This window comes from Anguilla rostrata, chromosome 18, assembly GCF_018555375.3.
Source record: "Anguilla rostrata isolate EN2019 chromosome 18, ASM1855537v3, whole genome shotgun sequence".
Classification (NCBI taxonomy): Eukaryota; Metazoa; Chordata; class Actinopteri; order Anguilliformes; family Anguillidae; genus Anguilla; species Anguilla rostrata.
Window position 1 is genome coordinate 11,380,981 of NC_057950.1, and position 23,896 is coordinate 11,404,876.

General features: G+C 42.6%; 2 protein-coding genes across 2 annotated transcripts in view; both read right to left on the bottom strand.

Moving 5' to 3' along the window:
• slc35f3b (solute carrier family 35 member F3b) overlaps positions 1 to 1,423 on the bottom strand; it is a 51,190-nt gene extending 49,767 nt beyond the window's left edge. Inside the window, exon 1 of the mRNA XM_064317703.1 lies at positions 1,244 to 1,423. Coding sequence (XP_064173773.1) covers positions 1,244 to 1,341 — 98 coding nt within the window. The 5' untranslated portion in view covers positions 1,342 to 1,423. The remainder of the gene's footprint in view (positions 1 to 1,243) is intronic.
• An 11,731-nt stretch (positions 1,424 to 13,154) lies between these two features.
• kcnk1b (potassium channel, subfamily K, member 1b) lies at positions 13,155 to 23,448 on the bottom strand. Its single transcript, XM_064317415.1, has 3 exons — positions 22,854 to 23,448; positions 19,101 to 19,496; positions 13,155 to 15,792 (listed from the first exon to the last, which is right to left on the bottom strand). Exons 1-3 carry the CDS (start codon positions 23,206 to 23,208, stop codon positions 15,533 to 15,535), a joined length of 1,011 nt encoding a protein of 336 aa, XP_064173485.1. The 5' UTR covers positions 23,209 to 23,448; the 3' UTR covers positions 13,155 to 15,532.
• Between the last annotated feature and the right edge of the window lie 448 nt (positions 23,449 to 23,896).

Sequence of the window (23,896 nt, forward strand, 5' to 3'; positions counted from 1 at the left end):
GTGAGCGCCAGGTGAGACCTATTGTGGTGCTTTCATAACAAGGATGGGGCGACAACCAGGTTGCCCGTGGAGGCAGGGCAGAGTTAATCTAAAATACTGCTTAATAGTAGCCTACATTCTCTGCTAACAGCGACATGAGAGGAGGGCTATATCCCCCCTCCAGCGTAAGACACTGCTTGGATACACATAGTGGAGAGAATTATCATCCTTCACTGGTCCAGCACGGGAGAAGAGAGGGAGATGGTGAATGGAAGTGACTACAACTGTAACAATAGATTGCATTTACCGTGCAATCCCCATTAATAGAATATAAGTAAATATCTTAGTGAACTGCAAAACACGCAGATGAATTCAATCGATTAAAGGCGATTTGAGAAGAGGAGGCCAAAAGGTTAATGGACAGAAAAGGCGACGCGCGCACCCCTCTCCTACGCATGAGCCCCCACACATGTCCACTTAGCCGAAGCGCCTGGCTCTGTCTTTCATCAACAAGACAGGGGCTCACACGGTCACATTTAGTCTCAGCCACCAGGAGGCAGTCTCATAAATTGATTGCAAATTGCGAGAGATGTACACTATATTTTATAACTCGTAAATGCGTAACTCCACACAGTCTAAGGAGTTGCCACGTTCTCTGTCACAAAAAACACTTGTGCTCGTCTCCTAGGGGAGACAGCATTTTAAAAAAATAATTTAAAAAAACGTGCCACCGACCACCTGTGTTTAAAAAAAAAGTCACTTGCACGTGCGCTATATGGAAGTCATAGGTATGTGTGCTTAGTTGCATAATAAAACACTTCAGAGGTGATATCATAATGACATGCCCACTGTGAGAGATAAACAGAAATCGATTGGCCAGCGTGAATATACATACACTCGTACCTGTTTCGCTGCGCAAAAAAAAAAAAATACATTTCAATTACATTTAAATTACTCAAGCCTAGACCATAAAGTACTAGCTATTACAATCCAATTTTCCACATCGGATTATTAGCTATATAGGGTATTCTATTCAGCACTGATAACCTATGTTGATTAAAATACGCGGGATATTGCGACTGATATTGCCCACATACTCATTTAATGTTACTTGTCAGTGCGCACAAGCAGTCAGAAAGAACAGTTATATTTGTAACATTTCTGTTAAAAATGTTTTATATTATAGGCATATGTTTTCGTATTATTGTAAGCGATACAACGGCTATATATCAACATTTTAGTTAATAGTAACTTTAATTCTTACATGGGCATCAAAGTAGTCGGAGGTCCCAGGTAGCACATGCAGTCCAGCCGGGGGCGTCCAACTCGGTCCCAAATCGCCCCCTCTCCATCTCCGTACATGGTACTCACACAGAGGGACAGCGTGAACCCGCTACAGCCTATCTACAGTCCCCAGAAGGCAGACGGTAAAGAAATAACATCGCCCCGCTTTCTCGCTCACCCACACACCCTTGGAGCTGCGGTATTTACATATTTCAACACAGATAGGCTACCGCGTTTCTCTGTCGCTTTCACACACCGGAGCCTCAATGTCCACTGCAATAGCGACGCCTAGCGGAGTTACGAGGTAAATCGACAAGAATCGTGAGTGAAGGGGATACGGACATTGCGTTAAAATAACTACAACACCCTCTTCATACGTATTTTAACTAAGATATAATAAACATATAAATATAATATAAGTTATGACTTGTTCTTGCAATGCAGGAGTTCTGTGGTATCTTGGCAGCTAGAAAATATTGTTATGTTCCTAGGCAGCAGTAAAGTTTTCATGCCACAGTATTCACAAATCTCCTCATCAGGGAAGCTTCAAAGGTGATTAAATGGAGAAAAAAAAAATATTGCATGTGTTGCATGTGCATTTCAACATACACGGATTACATTATACATGCTATCCCTGTGCACGGTTTCATAGTACCTGAAAGAATTTAGGTCTGCTACCTTGCTTAAGAATGCAACAGCAGTGTCATATTCAGGAGATCCAGTTCTTTGACAGCTATGTCTGTCATGAAACACTGTCTGCGTGTCAACCATCGAGAGGCAGGAAAATACCAGATTGATGTGGTAAAGCCAATTCAACCCATGGTGTTTTGGTGATGGAGTCCCTGCATAAACTCCCACAGCCTCTCTCGCTGGGCCTCAGGCACTGTCATCTCTCCCAATTAAAATCAATTGTGCTTCAATTAGGACGTTTCTCTCTTCACCGGCCTTGCCCAGTCACTGCTGCAATTGAATCAGTTGTGAGTGCTGGCAGGGGTAAAATGCCGGGTGAGTGTGTATTTGTGTGTGTGTGTGTGTGGTGGGGGGGGGTGTCTGTACCAGTGGGTTTCTTTTGGATTCACAACAGGCCAAACGCGGAGAAACACGACAACACCAACTAGGCGACCGCTTCGGCTGACGAGGAAGCGAGAGGTGAAAGCGTGGGGGTGGGGTATTTTTAGTTACATACGCCATCACCCATTGCTTCTCATTTAGCAGCCTGTCTGGGTCTGTCAAAAGCCAGACTCAGTTTTAAAGGCTGGGCAGCATCTTTTACCCTACGTGTACAGAAATATGTAAATGCCACCATATGGCACCCTCATATTAATCTGCACAGCTTTTTCAGTCAGGCCTCACAGATGAGACCGGAGGGGAGGGCAGTGAAATGGACAGGGGCGAGTGTTTTTGGAGCAAAAAGTCCATCCTGACCCAAATTTTCACCTTGGCTCCAGAGCTCAGCTCCATGCCTGCTTTATCTGGAGAGGTTGGGGGTGCCACAGGGGCTGACAGACAGCCCCAATCTCACAGAAGTGGGGAAAAATTGCAGGTGTAGATGGGGATAGGAAGATAAGTAGGGGAGAGACTGAGGGCACAAGGAAGGGAGGAACGGAGCTCTCCTTAAATGTTCTGCGTTTTTACCTTTTCTAATATTGCTCTGTTGCGTTTTCGTAACCTGTTTATCCCAGCCAGCAAGGTAGTCATTGAAAATTGCCACAGCCTTTTATTTAAAAAAGCCACTCCATTTACGGTTCCGAAAATAGAAAACCTTTTAAAGCGCTTGGTCCTGAAAGGAACACGACGTCCCCGGTGGTATTATTGCATCAAATAATTTCAAAATTTAATTGAAAATGGAACTCATTCAAGAAGGAAAAAAACAATAATTAATATTAAAGGGGAGAGAAGGTAGACTGCTGCTCCACTGGAAGACTCAGCGGCACCGTCCAGCACTTCCTGTGGCCGCGAGGTGACGAAGGAAGGCCACTGGGGTGTCAGGATCTTAGCGGGCGGCTGAGTCACGTTGCTGGCTCCCGTAAGTGAGACAGAATCTTTTTTAGCCTCTCTTTCCCCGTGTGTGATGATTGCTGTGACCGGTGTGACGGGGCGAAATTGAGATTTGGGGGTTGCGTGCGGAGAGGGGACTGGGCTGTCAGTTCTGCCTCAGAGGACGGGGCCCAGTTTCAGTGCCACGTCGCTCGGGGAGGTCGACACCATTAGTCATCATTTGCCTGGGAAGAAATTGTCTCCATCTTAGGTGTCTGACACAATCTCGGTTTGGTCTCGCTGTGAGACCCGTCTTCTGTATCTCCCCGCTGCTTAATGAAGCTCGCTCGCATGCAGGAGGCAGCTGTGACCCTCAAGACTCGAGCCTGGGGACCCATCCAGCCACACAGCCTATGGACTGCCCCACCCTGGAGGCGTCAAACGGCTATTATAATACTTCAAGAGTAAAACACAGAATGAAAATAAAGAGGAGACAAAGGATACAATACTGGAGAGGATGTGTGAGGAGTGGCAAGGGTTTATACGGTAACCTGCTCTCCCATGGCAATTTGCACCCCATTACCAAACCTAGGGAACGATAACACTTCAAACAAACTTTATGTTCTCTCCCTCTTGCTGTAGAAGCGTGATTATTCAAATTCATCAAATATGCTCAAGCACAGAGAAGTTAAAGGAAGACTACCGACCAATCCATCAATCAGTCAATCAATAATTAAGGAAGGTGTCACAAGAGGTGCATCCTCTTCTCATTGGCAGCCAAAGGAAGTGTCAATCAAGCTAACTGAATGCAGGGTTCAGATTGTTCATATCCAATTTCCATTGCCACGATAAGCTATGGCTGTCAGTCAAGGTCCTGCAGCATACCTGTCCCCACTGACTTTTGTTCAAGCTCAGCTTCTAGTCATTAACCATCTCCATAGCAAGTCCCTTTGTTTCAAATGTGATACTGCGCATTATGGTGCCATAGATGTACATTATGGGGCCATAAAAGTTGAATTGGAGATTGAAAGCCAAGTTACTAGTTTATGGAGCTTTCAATAAGGCTTTAAATGCAGTTTAAATGCCTCCTTGCAGAAACCTTGCAGAGATCTTAGCAGGCAAATTTTCTCAAAAGGTACAGTACTTAAGAAGCAGAAGCTGAATCAGCACAAAAACCAAAACTAAATGCGGGAGGTACAAACTCACAGCACGAGGGTTCCTAGAGTCCTTCATCCAGCTTTTTAAAAATAATCACAATCCTTAATTCATCCGTAATTCTACTCTCAAGAAACTGCCAAATAACTTTAAATAAGTGAAATCCAGATTTCAGATTTCCAGAATAATCGCTTCTCAAGATGAAAAGGGCTGTCAAAGTAAACGCGAAGGTGTAAAGCGGTGGGTAAGACAGTTCTTGCTCCTGAGCTGTACCCCGACGTGAGCGCAGATGTAGACGTACCTCCCATTGCCAGGGCGGCTCTCCCTGCAGTCGGCTGGGTTTCGATCCTCTCTCTGCATTGCGCTGTCATTCCCTTGGCTTCTCACCTGCAGTGTGGCACAGTAGTCAGACTAGGGGAGGGGGGGGTGGGAGTGGAGGGTGGGGGGGGGGGCGTATTGAAAGATGAGTTTAGTATTGATCGAAAAAGCCGTCCCACCTCGTGCGTCCACCTAACAGACCCCGTGCTTACTCTGGCAAAATTCAGATGCTGGTCATCAATATTCGGATCAACAGCTCAGATCGAAAGAGTCCCCCCGGTGGAGTGGGGGGGTTCATGCTTGTGTTATATATGCCCACTGCAATCAATGCTTCTCCACCAGGCAGCTCACAGACACTGAAAGCCCACACCAGCTCATCACTTACTCGGTGTCAGCTCATGTAAGATCTAGTCTGGTTGATGAACTGGTGTTGCATGTCTGTGTATTTGCTTGGAGGTTTTTTGCATGTGCCCTGGTTCTTACCCAGTAGCCTGTTTTTTACGCAGTCATCTGCGTCCTCAGTGCCTGGATCCGGTCAGAATGCATTTCGCTGGTTTGCAGGCAGTTGGTGGATAATATTCAGGTCACTAGCAGCCAGTCAGCACTCAGAAACGAATGCGCTCCCGCTGTTCAGTCAGCGTGTTTTCCCTCGATTGCGTTCTAATTGGCCCTTAAGTCGACGAACCTGCTGCTCTGAGACATGGCCATTAATGCAGATTAGAAGCAAGTTCTATGGCAGCCAGACCTAAAGGCCGAACAGAATGAGCAAAACTCTGAACACTCCAATTACCGGATTCAGGCAAATTTGCACACACACGCACACACATGCACACACACGCACACACATGCATGCACGCAAACATGCACACAAACACACACAGACACACACACACACGTGTGCAAAGGATCATGTCAACCCTGGGCTGGGGTTCTACACAAAGTCAACAAACACATAGGGTATGCAGGTATTGTTCATGCAAATGTACAGCCAATCACGCATCCACATGTACAATAAACATAACATGTAGGTATGCATTTGCATATACACAAGTACACATACACACAACAAGTATACATACTTCACACATAATTACACACTGAAACACAAACAAACACTGGACTCTCGACTTACAGAAGCACAATTATTTCACTGGTTGTTGCATCTATTGCAAAAGATGCACAGAAAGCCCATTACTCAAAATTTTATGGGGAATATTCTGGAGTATGAACTTTGTACAACCTCACAGAACTGTCTTGTACTCTGTTTTTGTGCTTTAAAACATTTTTAAAATTCCAGCTTGAATTTATGCATTGCATAGTTTTTGTTGAATAATGACATTTTCATGGATGTCTTTCATGGATGCCAGTTCAACCTTGAAATCCCCCCCAGCCCTCCCTTATCAAAACATGACCTTTACTAAAAGAGCACACAGTCAAGTAGGAGGCTTGCAGGGTTCTGGGAGTAACTGTTGCTATTCTGTTGCCATTAGCAACACCACATTTCTCACAGTGTAAAATAGTGTGTTTGTCACCATGGCTTACCGCATTTGAAAATAACTGATGCAAATATTGTCTTGCCTCCATCCACCTGCAGAAAGAGACATATGGAAAATAAGTTTTGTTTTGAACAAAATTATTACTTCAGCATAATTATGGAAGTACACGTCTGAAGTCTGTTTGAGTCACTTGTCAAGGACTAAGATTGTTCACATGCATCTTCAACAAGCTCTCTCATAGAGATAAATGGCCATCTCTATCAAAGTGCAGACTGCTCCTGGGCAACCTAGAGGGTCAAAATACAGAGATGGATTATGGGTAATGGCCATTGGCATTGTCATGGAAATTGCCCTTAATTGGTCTCTGTAATAATGAGACCTGAGCAACAAGGTACTGGGCATCTTTGTCTACTCAGCTGATACTGAGCTTTGTTAAAGAACAGATACTATTTTTATACTGTAATTGGAATGTACTTCACAGGAAGCAGAACACATAACCATTTTGGTTGCAGAACAAATATTCTGAATTCTAAATTCATCGGTTAACAAATTGGGATTCAGACACTCAGGTGTCTGTGAAGAGGCCATTATGTTTAATGGTTGACTAGACACCATCCTACCGGTTTCCTGTGTTGCCAGGGACCATGGATCTCCATATATGAAATTCCTCTGTTTTTCTGCAAGGCTCCAGACCAGGATTGGTATGCACTGGCGCCATTTAGAGCCTGTAAATTTGGGTAACGATAGCAGTGTAAATAGAACAGAAATAGCATCCAGCGCACTCAGATTTGAATAATATTTGTCTAATGTGATGCGGTTTTTAAATAAGCAGCACTCCTGCGAGCAGCAAAATATTTTAACAAGCTATTTCCCTAATTTAAACCGTGATTCTTGAAAAGAAATGCTTCATTTTCTCTCTTAACTTGTGAGTATGTTTAACTTAGGAATTAGCGGCAATGGTTTTAATTTCTCTCTGTGTGTGTGCATATTCTTTTCTACACTTACCCAAAAAAAAAAAAAATCTAACCAGCTGCACATTATACAAAAAATGAAGTATGAATGATCTCATAACCTCAGTGACCTGACTGTACTTACTAATTGAACCTGTATTGCTCTTATGATGTCATGTGATCAATGAGGCCAAAAAATGCTGCCCAAAATGAAATGCATTTGAATCAAAGAGCAGCTTTACTGTTTAATCATTCAGTGATTAAATCAGTGGTGTTCACTAATGGCTCCCAACCACAGTGCTTATGGCTAAGAGAGTGAGCATCGCAAATGTCTGCTTTGCATTTGTGGTGATAATTGGTTACCAGTCCCTGCAGCACATGTTTGAGAACCCTAGAGAGGTGATGCAATATTTTTCCATTTAGACTGCCACTTTGAGCGGTCTTTGAATATGGATGGGTTGCATGCGGACGGCAATGACTGTAAGGATTGTATTTAGAAGCCAGGTGCTTGTCTGTTCCCTGAGAAAGAAGAAAAAAAAAAATCTGTGTACGTGCTTACTCGCACACATGCAGACATGCAGGCACACACACACATACACACACACATACACCTGCAGGCATGAATGCACACACCTGTACACACACACAAAAATGCTTATAAGCAGGCACACAGACACACGTACATAAAAAGACATACAGGCATGCATATGCATACAAATAGTAGCTGATTAGAGTAACTGATTGCCTCTGAATAAATAAGACCAGCCCACTGACAAGCGTTTGAGGAAGGAGCCCTTCCATCTTATGCACCTGAGGGGAGAGAATGTATGATGGTGTATGCATGTGCATATGTGTATGTATGTGCGTGTGACTGTGTGTGTAAATCCATTGCTTCTCTGCTCCAAATGCCAAGGTGCTGTGGACGTAGTGAGGCAAGAGAGAACAGCATTAATGGGTAGATATTTAATGAGGAACAAGAGAGGTCTTAATTAGAAGTCTGTGATTGGCATTTTATCTAAGCTGTTGAGGCCATTTCTCATTTCTGGACCAGACACATTGCATCATAAGACATGCACATCAAAATATGTGCACGTGCATAGGTAATGCAAATGAGTTATGAATAATTCACTGCGATACATTAACCAACATGTAGTACATCTTTACGTAGTCGTACTGATATATAAATTGCACTTCTTTTATTTAGAGGTGCAATGTTGATTTTTTCCCAGAGCATTACCCATCACCCTCACAGCCTCCCTCTCTCTTTTCCTTCTCCATTTCTTATGCCCTCTCTCTCTCCTTTCCTCTCCCCCACACCTGGTGATGTTAGGATCCATCACTGCAGACCACTTGGGGGGCTGTGGTTAGTGGTGCATGCATCCCCCGGTCCCCCGTCTCATTGTCAAGGCTAACGTAGCCCCGCAACAGCACTGGCGCTGGAGAATGCTGCCGCACCAGAGGGTGGGAGGTAAATAGAAATTAATCCGCAGACACCTGGGAAGTGGACAGCCTCACAACCCCCTGGCTCAGCAGCTGGAGGGCGGAGCGTGCCCAGCAGAAACCAGCGCCGCTCACCCCCAATCACGCATCAAAGCCCTGCAGAGCATCCGTATGATTGACGCACAAGACCTATGAGCCGCCTCCCTCCACACGCTCAACTGTCACACTTGTTGCTAGGTGCCCAAGGAAGGAATGCTGTTGCTAGGCGCATGGGATTCAGCCTGTTCGGCAGGTGTTCCGTTTTAAACCATTCCAGCTGGAGCATGATTAATGCTGCAAAGTGAAGAACTGTGGTTGGATGGAAAAGGAAAGTACTTTTGTGTTTTGTTTTATTGTAAAGATAGCAACAAATAATTCACATTGTATTCAAATAATATTTTGAGGAAGTAGATGCAATATGTATATCGTATTGCTGCATGGCTAAGATTGTGGAAAATCTTGCTCTTGCAAAATAGACATGAACAGATTAACTATAACCACAGTAATGGCTATATTAATATAACTAATATTTTTCAAAATATAACCTACAGTAATGAAAAAAATGGGTCCTACTTGTATTAGTTTTTCCATTCAAATATTCCGTCAGAGTAATTTCAATATTGTAATTCAGTAATATTAAATTAATGTTAAAAAGACTTTCTTGCAATTCTTTGTCTTATGTCTTCTCAACAAGATGACATCACATAAAGTAGTTTTCCCAATTTCGAGACCTGAGTGCCCCAGAGGTGCAGAACTGGTTTGTTTGCAGCTGAATAGAGGAAGGCTCAATGCTTTCATCTAGCCTGCTGTCTTGTCTAATGCACCTAAATGATCAGACAAGAGCAGCGAGGAAGAAAGATCAAATGGCAGTATTCATAATGGTGACGTTCCATCCCACCTCTCAAATATGAGCAGGATGAGGCTACAGCATACTTCATCTGCAATGGCCTCCCCAAATATACTGTTTAGTGTGTGTGTGTGTGTGTGTGTATGTGTGTAGCTGTCTGCATGTGTTTGTTTTTTGTGTCTAAGCTTTAACTATCAAAATGGCTCATTTTGACTGAGATTCGGTTTTCAGCACATCTAGTGTGTAAGGGTGTTTTAATTTCATGTGGAATATGCATTGTCCCAGCTCACATGAGCTGCGGCTGATTTCCTGAGAGAGAAACCAAGAACAAATAGGAGGCACACCTTTTTCTCACCTTAGCTTTAACTTTCATCTATCATATATCCCCAAAGGCTACAGCTGGGAGGGAAAGATCAATAAGCATACACGTCATGTGTGTGCACTGTATGTGAGTGTATGAGGGGGTGCATTTTCCTGCATGACAAAGGTTGCGTTCGGGCAATTCAAAAGAATTTGCTTTCATCTACGATTTCTGTTATAATTTTCTTGTTTTATTATTTTCATGTGTGCTCACACAATAATATGTTTTTTTTTTTCAATAGCATACATCAAGAGGTTCTGTGTTGCCCATTATTAAGGTGTGTACCTTGAAAAAGAGAGATATTCTCCTTCAGTAATGATGCTTTCAGCTAGATAGATGGTAGAAAAAAAAAGGACAGAGGTAGTCCTGAAAATCTGACCTTGAAGGACATGATCACAGAACAGTACACTCAGCAGGCTTCTGTCAGACATGTTAGCAATGGAGAAAGCCTGAAAACGGAGTCAGCCCAGGAGAGAAGCATTGAGACTCTCTCTCTGACTTTTGCTCTCTCCCTCACCATGTTATATTAATATAGCTAATATATTAATATATGTGTAAACTTTCTGCTGGGAGAAACAAAAGCCTTTTCCTCCCTATGGAATTGCTGCACTTCAATCTCTGATCTTTGCACACGTATTCCATTTCAATTAAATCTGGACAAGAGCCCGCTAAATGTCAGTGAAGTAAAACAAACTCATAAGCTTTAAATAAATATTGTGCATTGATCACACAATCTGTTACTTTTGATAAATATGATTACATTTTAAATTGTACTGTTTGAGTGTAGACTCTGACGTAGACCATGTAGACAGTGAGAGGACATGTTTATACATATAAGTCTTAATGTTAGAAGACTAATTTGTCTAGATCAGTGATTGCTAAACTCAGTCCTGGGGTTCCCCTGTCTATGCTTGCTATTGTCCCAACCACAATTTAAATCCCAGAGTTTTAACAAGCTGCTAATTTGTCTTAAATTTGTCTTGTCATGTTTAGAGGGAATATCTATCCGCTTAAGCCACATTATGCCACATTATGTTTATGATATACTACAAGCAGATCAATTACATAAAGGGTGGTCAATCCTGGTCCTAGATAGCCACAGGTGCAATTGATTTAACTGATCAGTTAAGAAACAAAAAAACATACAGCAAAGCAATAAACAAAAAAACCACCGCACACCTCAGCTCTCTGATGCTAGGGTTGCAGACCCCTACAAGACAAACTCTGCCTTTTGGTACCCTGAGTACTAATACTCATAATTCTGCAATAAAAGTGCAAAATGAAGAAAAGGTTGGAGGAATGTGGGATAATTGATGGGAGTATGGAGTCTGGCGAGTAAAAAAAGGACCAGGACAATCTGCTCTGTCTCTGGTGTTTATTTCCTGTCCAGCTCCAACCCTGTAGACTGTGCTAATAATGCAAAGTGCTCCAGGCACATTGCTGCTATGGAAGAAGGCCTGGGAGGCGTGTCCCGAGAAAAACAATCCCAATGAATAACCCACATTTTCATCTGTCCCCATTATGGCATCATAGAACACCTGACAATCCCCCTGAGCCCTCTCACCAGCCCTACTCACCAGTGAATAACCCACATTTTCATTTGTCATATTAAACCCCATTGTGACATCATGGAACACCTGACAACCTTCACCCGCCTTCTCACCAGTCCTGGCCACCAATGAAATGTGGCAACGTGCACTCTTCCTGGAATTCATTACTTCACACCACAAAAAACCTCCAGACGTTCCTGTTTTCTGTGGCGCCATGCCTCTCATCTGGTCCCTTTGGGCAGATTCCCAAAAACACTGAATGAGTAAGGAGAGAGAAAGATCCAGTTCAGTCACAGAACAAACAGAACTTGATTACAAAGTTGTAACCGCAGTACTGCCAAATGACATAAGCACACCCACCAAAGTAAATGCTCTGGTATATATAAACTAATGATGATGTAATCTTAAACAAAAAAAGCAGAAAAAATAATGGTCACTCACCACTGACCATTGAACTGGTCAAAATCAAACATTGCACCATGTTAAATACCTTAAAGCAATATCAGGAAACAACCAATGCTGCTCTTCAAGAACAGCCAGCATAAAAAAAAATTCAAAACCCATCACAAACCTGGAAACAGTGAGGAAAATTCTTAACACTCATGAGCAGAATAAAAAGGAGACAGGCTCCTCTGTGAATAATTTCAGTTCAGCTGCCGGTGATAAGCTTTCAAGTAGTCACATAAGCCAGTACCCTGTCTCCCCGGCACAAAAATAACTTGGGTTTTTGATTGGGAATCTTGGCCTTGGTTGTCAGTGAGCTATTTTAAATATGAAGACCTAGTTTCCTCAGCATCAGTGGGGAAAAAGCATCCTCATTGGCCGCTTGGATACGTGTATTCCAGTGCCTTTCATAATATTGTTTTCTTTTTCTGGGAGAATTTTTGGAGCCCGTGAAAAGGTTATTTGAGGTGAGGAGTTAAACATTTAGGCTTTTATCCTCCCCGTTTCTCTTGTTAGACTGGGTGCCATGGCATGGCCTGTAAGATGAAAGCAGGCACCCGTGCACTCTCAATCACCATGGCATCTCTCATTTTCCTCTTCTTTCTTCTCCAAAATCTCATGCCCTTCCCATCTCTCTTCCCCCCCAGTCTTCATTACCTGCTCTGCAGGTTTGTTGCATCCCTCTCTCCCCTTCCCTTCCTCCCTTTTCACCCTCGCTTGCCGCCTCCTCCTCCTCTTTGCCATGAGGGCTGGAGCAGATGGAATAGGCAGCAGCCACTGTTGCCGTGGGCAACGGTCCCAGTCAGCGGCCACAGTGCCGAGCAGAGCTGCAGGCTCACATCATAAAGAGCATTTCTCTCAGACCACATTCAGGAGGGAGTACACTCAGGATGGCTTTACAGTGTCAGGCATCAGGGAGCAGCCACATGGGAAGGCACATCCAGAGAGGAACAAACCCCAGCCTGGAAGCACTCGGGCACTGTTCTACCCACTCATACAAACACGCAGAGATGCACACGATGCACATGCGTGCGCACACACACATGTACACATGTACAAACGTACACTCACACATTCACACACACACACGTACGCACATACAAGTACTCATGTACAAACATACACACACATACACACAGACACACACACACAGATACATATTGTACACCAGTACATGTACATACACACACGCACACACGTGCACACACGTACACACGTACACATGAACACACACATGTACACACGTACATACACACGTACACCCGTACACATACACACACACACTGTAGCAGCAAATGCAACTTTGGGCACAGCTTTAATAAAACATGTTTATTTTAAAGACACAATTTACACTCAAAATGCATTCAATGACTTTTGTACACTGACAGATACTAATAAACACAGCTCACTTTGTGCTGAACTCATTCTGTACAGATATAGATGCCACCTCACCCTTATCGATTAAAAGTACATTAGTAAAACTAGCACAACAATGCTTTAAAATCTAGAGTAAAAGTCTGTTTTCTAGTGATTTTGAGTAGGGCACAATTAAAATGAGGCAACAAACAGACCCCTATGTTTCCTTGATATCATTGGTGCTCACTATAAAATCTTCCCATACTTGAATTGCTGCTACTACCCCAAAGAGGTGCTGTCCCAGGACAGTCTGAGACACTAGCAGGGGCTGGCTCTCCGTGCTGGGACACCGTCTGAAGAGTTTTGGAGGCACAATGGTCTCAGCTTTACACACCGTTAGCAATGCATTCTTACGTACGACTGAAACATGGTTTATTCCTGGCATGCCTCTATTTAACACGACCGTTAATTAATTTACTCTGATGAAAATAAAAAAATAGTGGCTTTGTTTCTCTTTTGTGTTTTTGCACAGACGCATGACGCAAAGAAATCACAAAAGCACAGGCACAATAAGCAACGTTGAATCAGATGCTCTCCATTGTGCAGTGGCAGAGAACTCATGCATCACACCCTGCATTTCTGATAATAAACAAGTCACATGATGCTGTTATCTGTGATGTAATTGCACTGGCATTACGTGATTTTACATCATTATACATTATTAATCTGCTAAACAGACTAAAGGTTTATACAGGACAAGCCTTACACATGTCACATCTTGCATCCAACTGTAGTCCCAGTGTTTGGCTTATTCTTCTGAAATACTCTCATGTAAACCATGAACAAGTCATCAATGTAGCTTGTATTGCACAATTCCAAAGTAAAATACAAGAGAAATCTGTCGGAGATTTGACAGTAAAATTGAATAAAGCATTTTCACAAAACATAAGACTTCATTTTTATCCCCACTATGCAAATATTATGGATATTTTTTTTATTGTGCTGTAAGTGCTGTGATTTTGCCGGATCAGAGGAGGTGAAGAACCATTCTGTCCGTTTGCTACTGCACCACACTGCCTTAGAGCCAAATCCATGAAGATCAAAACTCTGCAGCAGTGTATTTCATGTCTGTAGCTCCTTGAATGAGTCTTTACAACTCATAAGGACTGTGAGCCTAATGTACTCAGGTATCACACAGGTACTGCACAGGTCAACCAACCTATATATTATATGGATGAATCAATCCCACCCAAATAACATGAAATTCAGTGTATTTGGACAGCACCTGCTCTGAATCCATTCCTGGGAACACAAAGTGTCCCCTGAATTGATTTAATGTAAATGAACATGTTTATAAGCCGTTCTCTCTTCTTTTCCAAAGAGAAAGAAGAGGACTCACACTACGCACACGGTATTTTCCACCCCTTTCTTTCTATGTTTCTCTCTGTTTCTGTTTTTGCTGTATTTTTAAAATACCTGCTGGTTGAAGCAGGAATGCTGCTACACAATGATCTGCTCATGGCAAAGGCCCCGTAAGGTCATGCCAGGGGCAGGCCCCGTTGCCCTCAGCATAATGACATAAACCTCTCTGCTCCAGTTCTCTCTTCCCTCAAAGGCCATAAGGGATAAGCCACAAGCTTATCGATGACACATTACTAATTACCATCTGTTTAACCATCGATACCACCGGTAAAAAAAAATTAAGAAAATAATAAATACAAGAAAAACCCTTATCATACTCATGAGCCTGATTAGACAAATAATCAGTGTGAATTCACGCTTTCTTTGTAGACATAATTTTTCAAAATTATTCTTCAAAAAATCCCTGAAGCTAAAATGTCAAGTACTTGCCGCTCAGAACTATCTGGCTGTTTTCAGTCATGTTTGTTTCTGTCCATCTGAGTGATTGACAAATTCGTACCTCTGCTCTTATCCATCCAAAGGCTAAAGCTAGAACAAACAGAGCAGCACAGAGCTACACTACAGTGCACTAATTGTACATAAAACCCATTATAGAATGCAATATTCTATGTCTATATATTCATAATTTTTATATCTCTATTCATATTGATGAAATTTGCACACATAGTAGCACACACAATACTGTATGTTTCACAGGAAATGTGTTTCCCCAGAAAATGGCAATGGTTGATGTTTACATGAGATAGACCCTTATTGTTTATAAATAACGGCAATATAAAGCCGGTCTAGCTAGAGCAAGGAACACTGGCTGGAACACTGAAATATCTGACTGGAAACACTTTCTGGAACCCCATCCCTACCCCACCATAGCGCTGCCCATGACCCTCTTTCGCTTCACACACCCCTGCTATCCCTTATCTGATTATATGACCGTCCCCTGCGGGGGACGAGAGCACCGGGACGTCTACAAAGGGCTCCGTCTTGTCCTCCCGAAGCGAGTTGGCCTGGTCAGACACAGAGGTGAAGGACAGGTGGTCGTGGTCCAGGATGGTCAGCCGGTCCTGCGGTTTCTCCTTCTTCAGGTAGAACATCTTCCTCAGCTGCTTCAGCTGCTGCAGCTCACAAAATGTCTCCAAAACCACCAGCACGGCAATTAGACCTAGGAGCAGGTAGACTGGGCAGGGAGGAGAAAGAGTGAGGGAGGGAGGAAAGGAGAGGGGGAAAGAGAGGAAGGGTGACGGGGAGAGGAACAGGGAGGGAGAGAGAGAAAGGGAGAGAGATCAATACAATATAAATCATTATCAAATTCTAATCTAATTTATACACTACACATTCATTGGTTATGTCTGTACTTGCTGACATTGCTGTTCTTGGTGTATTGTGCACACTAGACATTGACAGAATTTAAAATGTGGATGCCATGCCAACATAGTGAGAAAAGGGGGGGTGAGGGGGAGAGGGTGGTGAAAAGAGAGGGAGTGAAGGAACGGAAGAACGGAGTTCAGGACGGAGGACGGAGTGTGGCACAGTGGGTAAGGAACTGCGCTTGTAACCGAAGGTCTAGTCAATCCCGGTAGGACATGCGTTGTACCCTGAGCAGGTACTAACCTGCATTGCTTCAGTATATATCAGCTGATAAATGGATACAATGTAAGTGTAAGTAGAAGTGGTAAGTCGCTCTGATAGAGCGGCTAAATGCCTTATGTAATGTAAAAGAAAAGAGAGTGAGAGAGCTAGAAGGAACATGTGGGCAGTGGGAAATGGGATGAGGGAGTGAGAGAGGAACAGACAGAGAAAAAGAACAGATAGAATATAATTGTTCGTATTAGTGGCTCATAAACTGAGGGAATTCATATTGTTTTTCACAGACAGTATTCTTGCTGTTTTTCACAGACAGAATTCACAGCGTTTTTCACAGACGGAATTCACGCCGTTTTTCACAGACAGAACGCTGTCCAGGATGCGACAGCCAGAGAGAGTGAGAGGCAGAGAGAGGGAGAGAGAGAGGGACAGAGAAGAGCAGAGCGTGAGAGCGAACAACACACTGAGGCTCCGTAACGAAGACAAAGAACTTGATACAGATCCACGGGAAAGTAGGACAGAGTGAAACGGAGGGAGCCAGCCACAGAGGATCTTCAGCTTTTTAAAAATAAAGCACGGGAAGACTGATTGGGCAAATAAGTCAAGGCTTAATGGAAGGGAAAAAAATTTTAAATGTGTTATTTATGAAGCTAAAAAGGGCAGATAGCTACACTCTGCAGCCATTTCCCCCCCAGCACATCCAGCATGCAAATCACTCTATATCCTCCTGAGATCCAGCAGAAAAAAAGTATTTCAGTATTTTTTGACATAATAAAAGACTCTTGGATGACAAAAACATGCTGCAGTGAAAATATTTACACAAATATTATTTTATCTTTATTGAATGTCCCTTGTAGTGTAGGTTTCAGTATAACAGAATATATGGTTCTTGAGATTAAGACCAGTGACTCGTGTTGAAAATGGATTGTTGGGTCTTGGGAGGATATTAATGGGCAGTTTGGTCAAATATGACTATGATCAGGCTACATATTTCAGTTCATGTGCAGCATCAGCAAGGCATCAGATACATGCCCCCTCTGAAGCATGTTGTGTCATTATATCAACTTTTATAATGAGCCACAATCTTAGCTGATCGGCAGATACCCATAAAATTGTTTTAAACTGTTATCGGTCAATACAATACAACGGCAATATTATCATTGCATTACTCAATTATTGATATGCATGTCAAGTCAACTTTATTTATGGAGCACATTTAAAAACAACGGACGCTGGCCAAAGTGCTGTACAACTCCAATAAATAAAAACAGATACAACGGATTGCAAAACATTCCACAAAGACAATACACCCAAATGAAGTGTACTGGATCTCAACTGGATTTAAAGGTTAAGGACAAAAAATGGCCTTTCTACTGAGATTTTAAAGAGTCAATAGAGGAGGCAGACCTAACATAAAGAGGTAAACTATTCCGCAGCTTTGGAGCAGCAGTAGTAAACGCACGATCAACCTTTAGCTCTAACCGAGCCTGTGGGACTGTCAAAAGCATCTGGTTAGAAGATATAAGTGACCTGGAAGCAGAATAGGGGCAAAAGAGGTTGGAGATGTAAAGTGATGCCAACCCATTCAGTGCTTTAAAAACAAATAGTAACTTAAAATCAACTCTAAACCTAACGGGGAGCCAGAGAAGGGAGGCCAAAATGGGGGAAACGTGGCCCCACTTTAGAGTACCAGTCAAAAGATTTATTCCACTGTGCTAAAACAAGCATGTTAACACACAGGCATAGCACTCCCACTGTATACAGGCAAAAGTACTTTCAGGGTGAACAGAACCCTCGAAGACTGTGAACAGAATGCAGTGTGATCCTATAACAACAGCCATTACAGTCAGAAAACCAACTGAAATATAGCATGACCAAAATACAGGACGAATACATATGTGAAAAGGAGTTATCCTGGGAAGAATTTGACATCTGGTCACCCTAAGTACAGTTAAAGCTTGTGACTGACAGACAGGTAAAGATTCCCCTTATGATCACACTACATCCTGAATATCGCACTGAAATCCAGCTTGACATTTAATAACTGGTGCCTTATTTTCCTTGTTCTGTCAGTGCCTATTTCTTTGTTTTCCCAACTCTTGTGACATGCACGCGCATTTTGATCCGACAGACTTGCTGCCATGTATGAGCGCATCTGTTATATAAATAAATAATTACAATAATTAGCTTGGTCTGCGCTACAGCCAAAATTAAACATAAAGGCTGCATTGGCTGTGATAGTTATGACTCATGCCCAGGACTGTCGGTGAGCAAAGAGGACACTCAATTGATGGCAATATGAAATAAAACATGAAAGCTGTGATATGTAAACCTCATTGTGATGGATAAACAGCCAGGAGAGTCTGATCATCCTGAAAGAAGGGGCAGAGTATGCATCTACATATACTGTAAATAAAGAAAAGCAATAACAGCAGGAGGTTTCAGATATTAAGCACTCCCTTATTTTATCAACACATTCAAAATCTGCCATGAATGACAGTATTGAGCACAACCTTTCCAAAATCAGGAATTCATTTTTTCATTGATCCTTTTCTCTACAGACTACTTAATTCTGTAACCGAGACAGTTTTGTTTAAAAATTTATGAAGAAATATAAAATTTTCAAAATACAGAAATATGGCCAATTCCAACTACAGTATGTATGACCTTATATGAGACTGATTTGGTATATCACCTCTGCTCTAATGATTCACTTTCAGTTCTAACCTAACTTCTGCTTCTGCCCTGACACAAAGACTAACAGACATTTCCTCCACAGTCTTTAAATCAGATCAACAACTCTGTCAGCTACACTGAGGACAACTTATCCCTGTACCTAAGCAAAATGGCACCCACCTCCAACTGATCAATGGCACCCCACTCCCAGGCCCCCAAACTCACTAGTTATGCCCACTTTGTAGAGTTCACGGAACCTCTGGTTGTAGCCCTCCCCGGGGACGTAGTCGCCCAGGCCAATGGTGCTGAGGGAGATGAAGCAGAAGTAGAAGGACTCCAGGAAGTTCCAGTCATCTTCCAGCGCAGAGAAGATGGCGGCAGGGATGAGGAAGAAGCCGGACACTGTGACGACGGCCAGCAGGGAAGCGTGGACGGCGGCCACCAGCGGCTTGGACAGGCCCCAGTGCGTGTGCACGTACATGACTGGCCGGCGCGTGCTGAAAACCATGATCCTTTGCACCACCGCCGTGAGGAAAAGGAGGGTGAAGGGGATCCCAATCACAGAGTACACGATGCAGAAGGCCTTGCCCCCGTCTGACAGAGGAGCAGTGTGGCCATAACCTGCAATTACATGCAGAAACAAGGAAGTCTGTACATAGAAAACAGGAAGACACCTCCAGGGAAATTAAAGTACTTAATCTTTGTAATTGAATTGTCTTTTTTCTCTCTCAAACAATCAAGCAGAAATCTGATTTCAGGAAAATAAAAAACACACAAACCACAAGGAGGGATGAGAACAGAAGAAAAGGGGGCAGGTGGCCTCCAAATCAACAACGGATAACAAGGTTCACAGCTCTAGACCAAGAGACCAAATTCTGACGAAAAGCACAGAGCACCTTGTCTCAAACATAGACGATGTACTCAAAGTTATACAAGTAGTGCCAGCAGTCATCACAGGAACAGAATGTCTGTCATCTCTCTCTGTCATCTGCCAAAAGAAGTGTACTTCCAAGGGAAAATGCAACTAAATTATATAAAGGTGTTTTGGAGAACAACTGAACTGATTCACTGAACTAAATGTTGAAGGGTTTTGAAAGCAGACTGAGCATATATACCAGTGTGTATCATGCTAGTGTTCCAACTTCAATCACTATTAAAAGGGTCATTGTACAAGGTTTCCACCTTTACAAAATTAATCATGGCATAGTAATGTAAAAATGTCACTTTTTATTTATTTTTTATTTCACCTTTATTTCACCAGGCAAGTCATTAATAACAAATTCTTATCTACAATGGCGGCCTGACAAGCGACAAAAGCCACTTAGGGAAGGGGAGGTGGGCTAGAAGATGTGAGAGACATGTATTATAGCTCCAATCTGCTTTTAACTCTGATACAGCTGCACCACACCCTCATCAGCTTGGGTTCTATATAAAGTACTGCACCAAAAAAACCTGCATCGGACCCAGCGTCTCACAGAAAGGACCCGTTGTTGATCTCCAGCCCCATTGACAGACAAATAAGAAATGCTACTGCTGCCATACAGGTCTACCTTCTGTGTGAATCCCAAGGACTGCTCAACCAGACCACAAGACAAATGGAACTCGTGTAAGAAACATATATGGAGCTAGACATCTTGCAGGGGCAGATGGAGAAACTAATTTGGCTTGAGTGATGACAAACAGAGTGAAAGCTTTCATCTTTTCTACGCTTAGTTCTATCACCACTGTGTCACATGCAGATGGCAGTTAGCATGTGTCAGTTATGTAAACAAGGCCACGTCTCATTAACTTTAGAAAAAGGCCACATATTTCTGACATAGCTGTACTAATGAAAACACTGAATATAGTGCCCCACCAGTAACCTAACTGGAGCGTATAATCAATGATACAGTAAGACCTTTACGAACATGTAAACCCGCCCGGATCAATTATCTTAAATGTACCACACAACAACCAAGCAGTCACCAAACAAGACTGTCTATTGTATTGTTATCCAATCATTATTGTAACTTTTTGATTTCTTGAATAGAAACTCGTATACAGAATTACTAATAGGCTAATACTAATAACCTTACATCTTTTTAAAAACTATGTTATGAGAAAGACTGTGCAGCTCAGCCTGTAGGATATCCGAGTCTCAAGACATACACAAATCCCCCACATGGCCACAGGTTCAACTCCTCACCATGGTGGGCCTACATTCTGTAGTATGATCCCATCTCTATCTGCAGCCCTCTCCACTTCCCCCATCTGAATAAAGTGGGAAAAAATATAGGCTATATAAGGAGGGCTAACTGCCTGCTCTCCTTCAAAAGAAAGAATTTTCCAATTATACAGCAGGATAGTTGCTGAAGCAATTAAGTCTATTCATCTAGCAAGCTCAAGTGGGCAACTGCTCCCTCCAAATCTCACCTTGGGGATTTGAAATCTTCTCACCACAGAGCAGCCTGGTTCCCTAGCCATCAGGACAAATTGCGGTTGATATCCATTAAAGTGTGTGGGAGTGGGTATATATTATGCCTCAGGATTATTGATTTGTTAGGAAACAGTGGCTTCAAGGAAACCCAAAGGAAATAATTCAGCAGCAGGGGAAGCTAAAGGACAGGACATCCCTCTAAGGAGGGTAAAATGATGTGGGTTTAAGTATCACCCGTCAGGTGAAGGGTATCACGCTGGCTAATCATTAATCAAACCTCAGCCCACTCTCATTTCCTGGCCTGAGTTGTTTTTTTTTTTGTTGATGGGATTACACCACCAAACTTTCTTTACCAGTGAAGTCAGAGTGTATCAAATGCATGCATGTGTGGATATGTGAGTGCAAGTACATTTGAGTTTTGGATAAAACAACTTGCCTTTTCTCAGTTCTCTGTTCACATAACATGCAAACTTCCATCTTCACCTTTAGGGAATGCTACAGTCCGATTCTAAAAATCACTGAGGCCCACTAAGACCACTCTACTCATGCACTAATAGTATTACTCTACTGGGTGTAAAATGGCAGTTATCAGGCAGGAAATTCATTTCCGTGCCATTTATTTCTGTGAAGCACTCTGGGCTGCAAACCATTGTATGAAAAGTGCTATATAAATAAAGTGATTATTATTATTATTATTATTAATAAATCAATCACGTGTTTGCTTGTCACTAATCAGCATGTTAAATCTGTTATTTTCATTTCAAGACAAACAAGTTTTCAGTATCTCTTCTCGGTCAGTTCATCTGAAATGCATTCATGGCATTTCTGCTTCTTGCGCAGTACAGGCCATGAAATTCAAAGTGGGCCCACAATACATGTTTTTCAGTTATGTTTTCATTCCATAGGACAGGGCACTTTGCACTTGCATGGAACCTTTATAAAATCCTTAAGGTTATAAGACCTTTGCTCCAAACTTTAGTCTTACTCCCATAAAGAACAAAATCATAAGAAGATTGCAAGGATAACACAAAAAGAACTATTTGTTTTAATTGTTTGTGGTCCTCCGTTTCATTCACCAAACAGGATCGGGGCAATTAATTAAAAAAAACAAGTAGCCCAATTAATTCACACCCGATTAAAACTCCCTTGACCATTACCTTACTCGGCTAAATGAATACATTAAATGACATCATAATTTATAATATTGACTGAATAATGACTGGCAACACACAGAGAACAGCCACATCATTATTTAGGAATTAAGGTTAACAAAAGATGACATATTGGAATGGTTAGGTAAATTGAGACTACATATAGAAAACACATGAACACTGGGGGAGAAAGAGGCACGCGTTAACAAAAACACTCACATTTATGGAAAACGGGCATTGTGTGACATGTCATTTTCACAATGTTCCGAATAACAAACGGCACAACATCTCACAGACCGCCCACGCAAACGCCACGCTAACATCTCACTCTGCGCGCCGAGTGGAGCGCACTGAACATTAGTCTACCTGTGTTGGTCTGTCTGTGATGACGAGGGCCTTGCGTTTTCTTACCTGTCGTGGAGAGCACAGTGCTGGCGAAAAACAACGCCGAGGTAAAGTCCCAGTTCCAGTTCGCCGAAGCGTTGTTGAGAACAGACACCCCGTAGTTACTGGCCTCCAACGCTTTAGCTAAAAACTCCTCCAGCCTCTCTTCTGAAAGGCATTTGTTCTCCTGCAAAAACTGGCGCTTGATGGTCCGGAGCTCTTGCCGCAGAAGATCCTCGTAAGGCAGCTCCACCGAGGAAAAGACCACGGCGCCGAAGATGAGATACAGCACGTAACCCAGGACCAGAAATAAGAAATACCATGTCGATTTATTGCTTTGAATCAGTCGCACGCAGGAGTTGCTCGTAAGAGACTGTAACATTTTTTCCTATGTCCTATGCCTGCGGAAACGGTCCCTATAAATATCACAGCGCTACGCTAACTGCAATCGCTGCACCTTATTTATAACAACGCCTGTTTTAATCGTTTGTCAGACTGTGCGCTCACGCTGGTGTAGCCCACTAGCTAGATAGCCTCACAGTCAGTTTCTAGATGTGTCAGCTTCCTCTTCAAATGCTTTTTCTTTCAGTTCACTTTCGATGAGTCCTGCGCCGAAGTGATGTGGCGAATGAACTCGGAGGTTGGACGTGTGACGTCGATGTTTTTTTCTCCGTCTCTTCTCAGGTAGATAGAACCGAGAGGAAATACGAGTTGCCAAATTCAGTGGAAAATTTAGCGTAGCAAAGTGAAACCGCATATCAGCCTATTAGTGTCTTTTTATAAAGCGAAATGAAAATAGGCTACCAATGTACAGTAGTTCACACTGCAACAATCCACGTGTATCAGATATATCACTATGTTTGCGATGTGCATTTACAGGCTACCGGAATTAATTCAAATGCAGTGACTAATAAAGAAAAATCAACCTACACATAATTATTGGAAATATTTACATACTTTTAAAATGTATATCAGCAGAAATAGTCACAGTAAATCGGGTCAAATACACACTTCCAGAGCTCAATATTCCTTGGTTTTTGTGCAGCCACATCACAGCTTCTTAGAGAGAT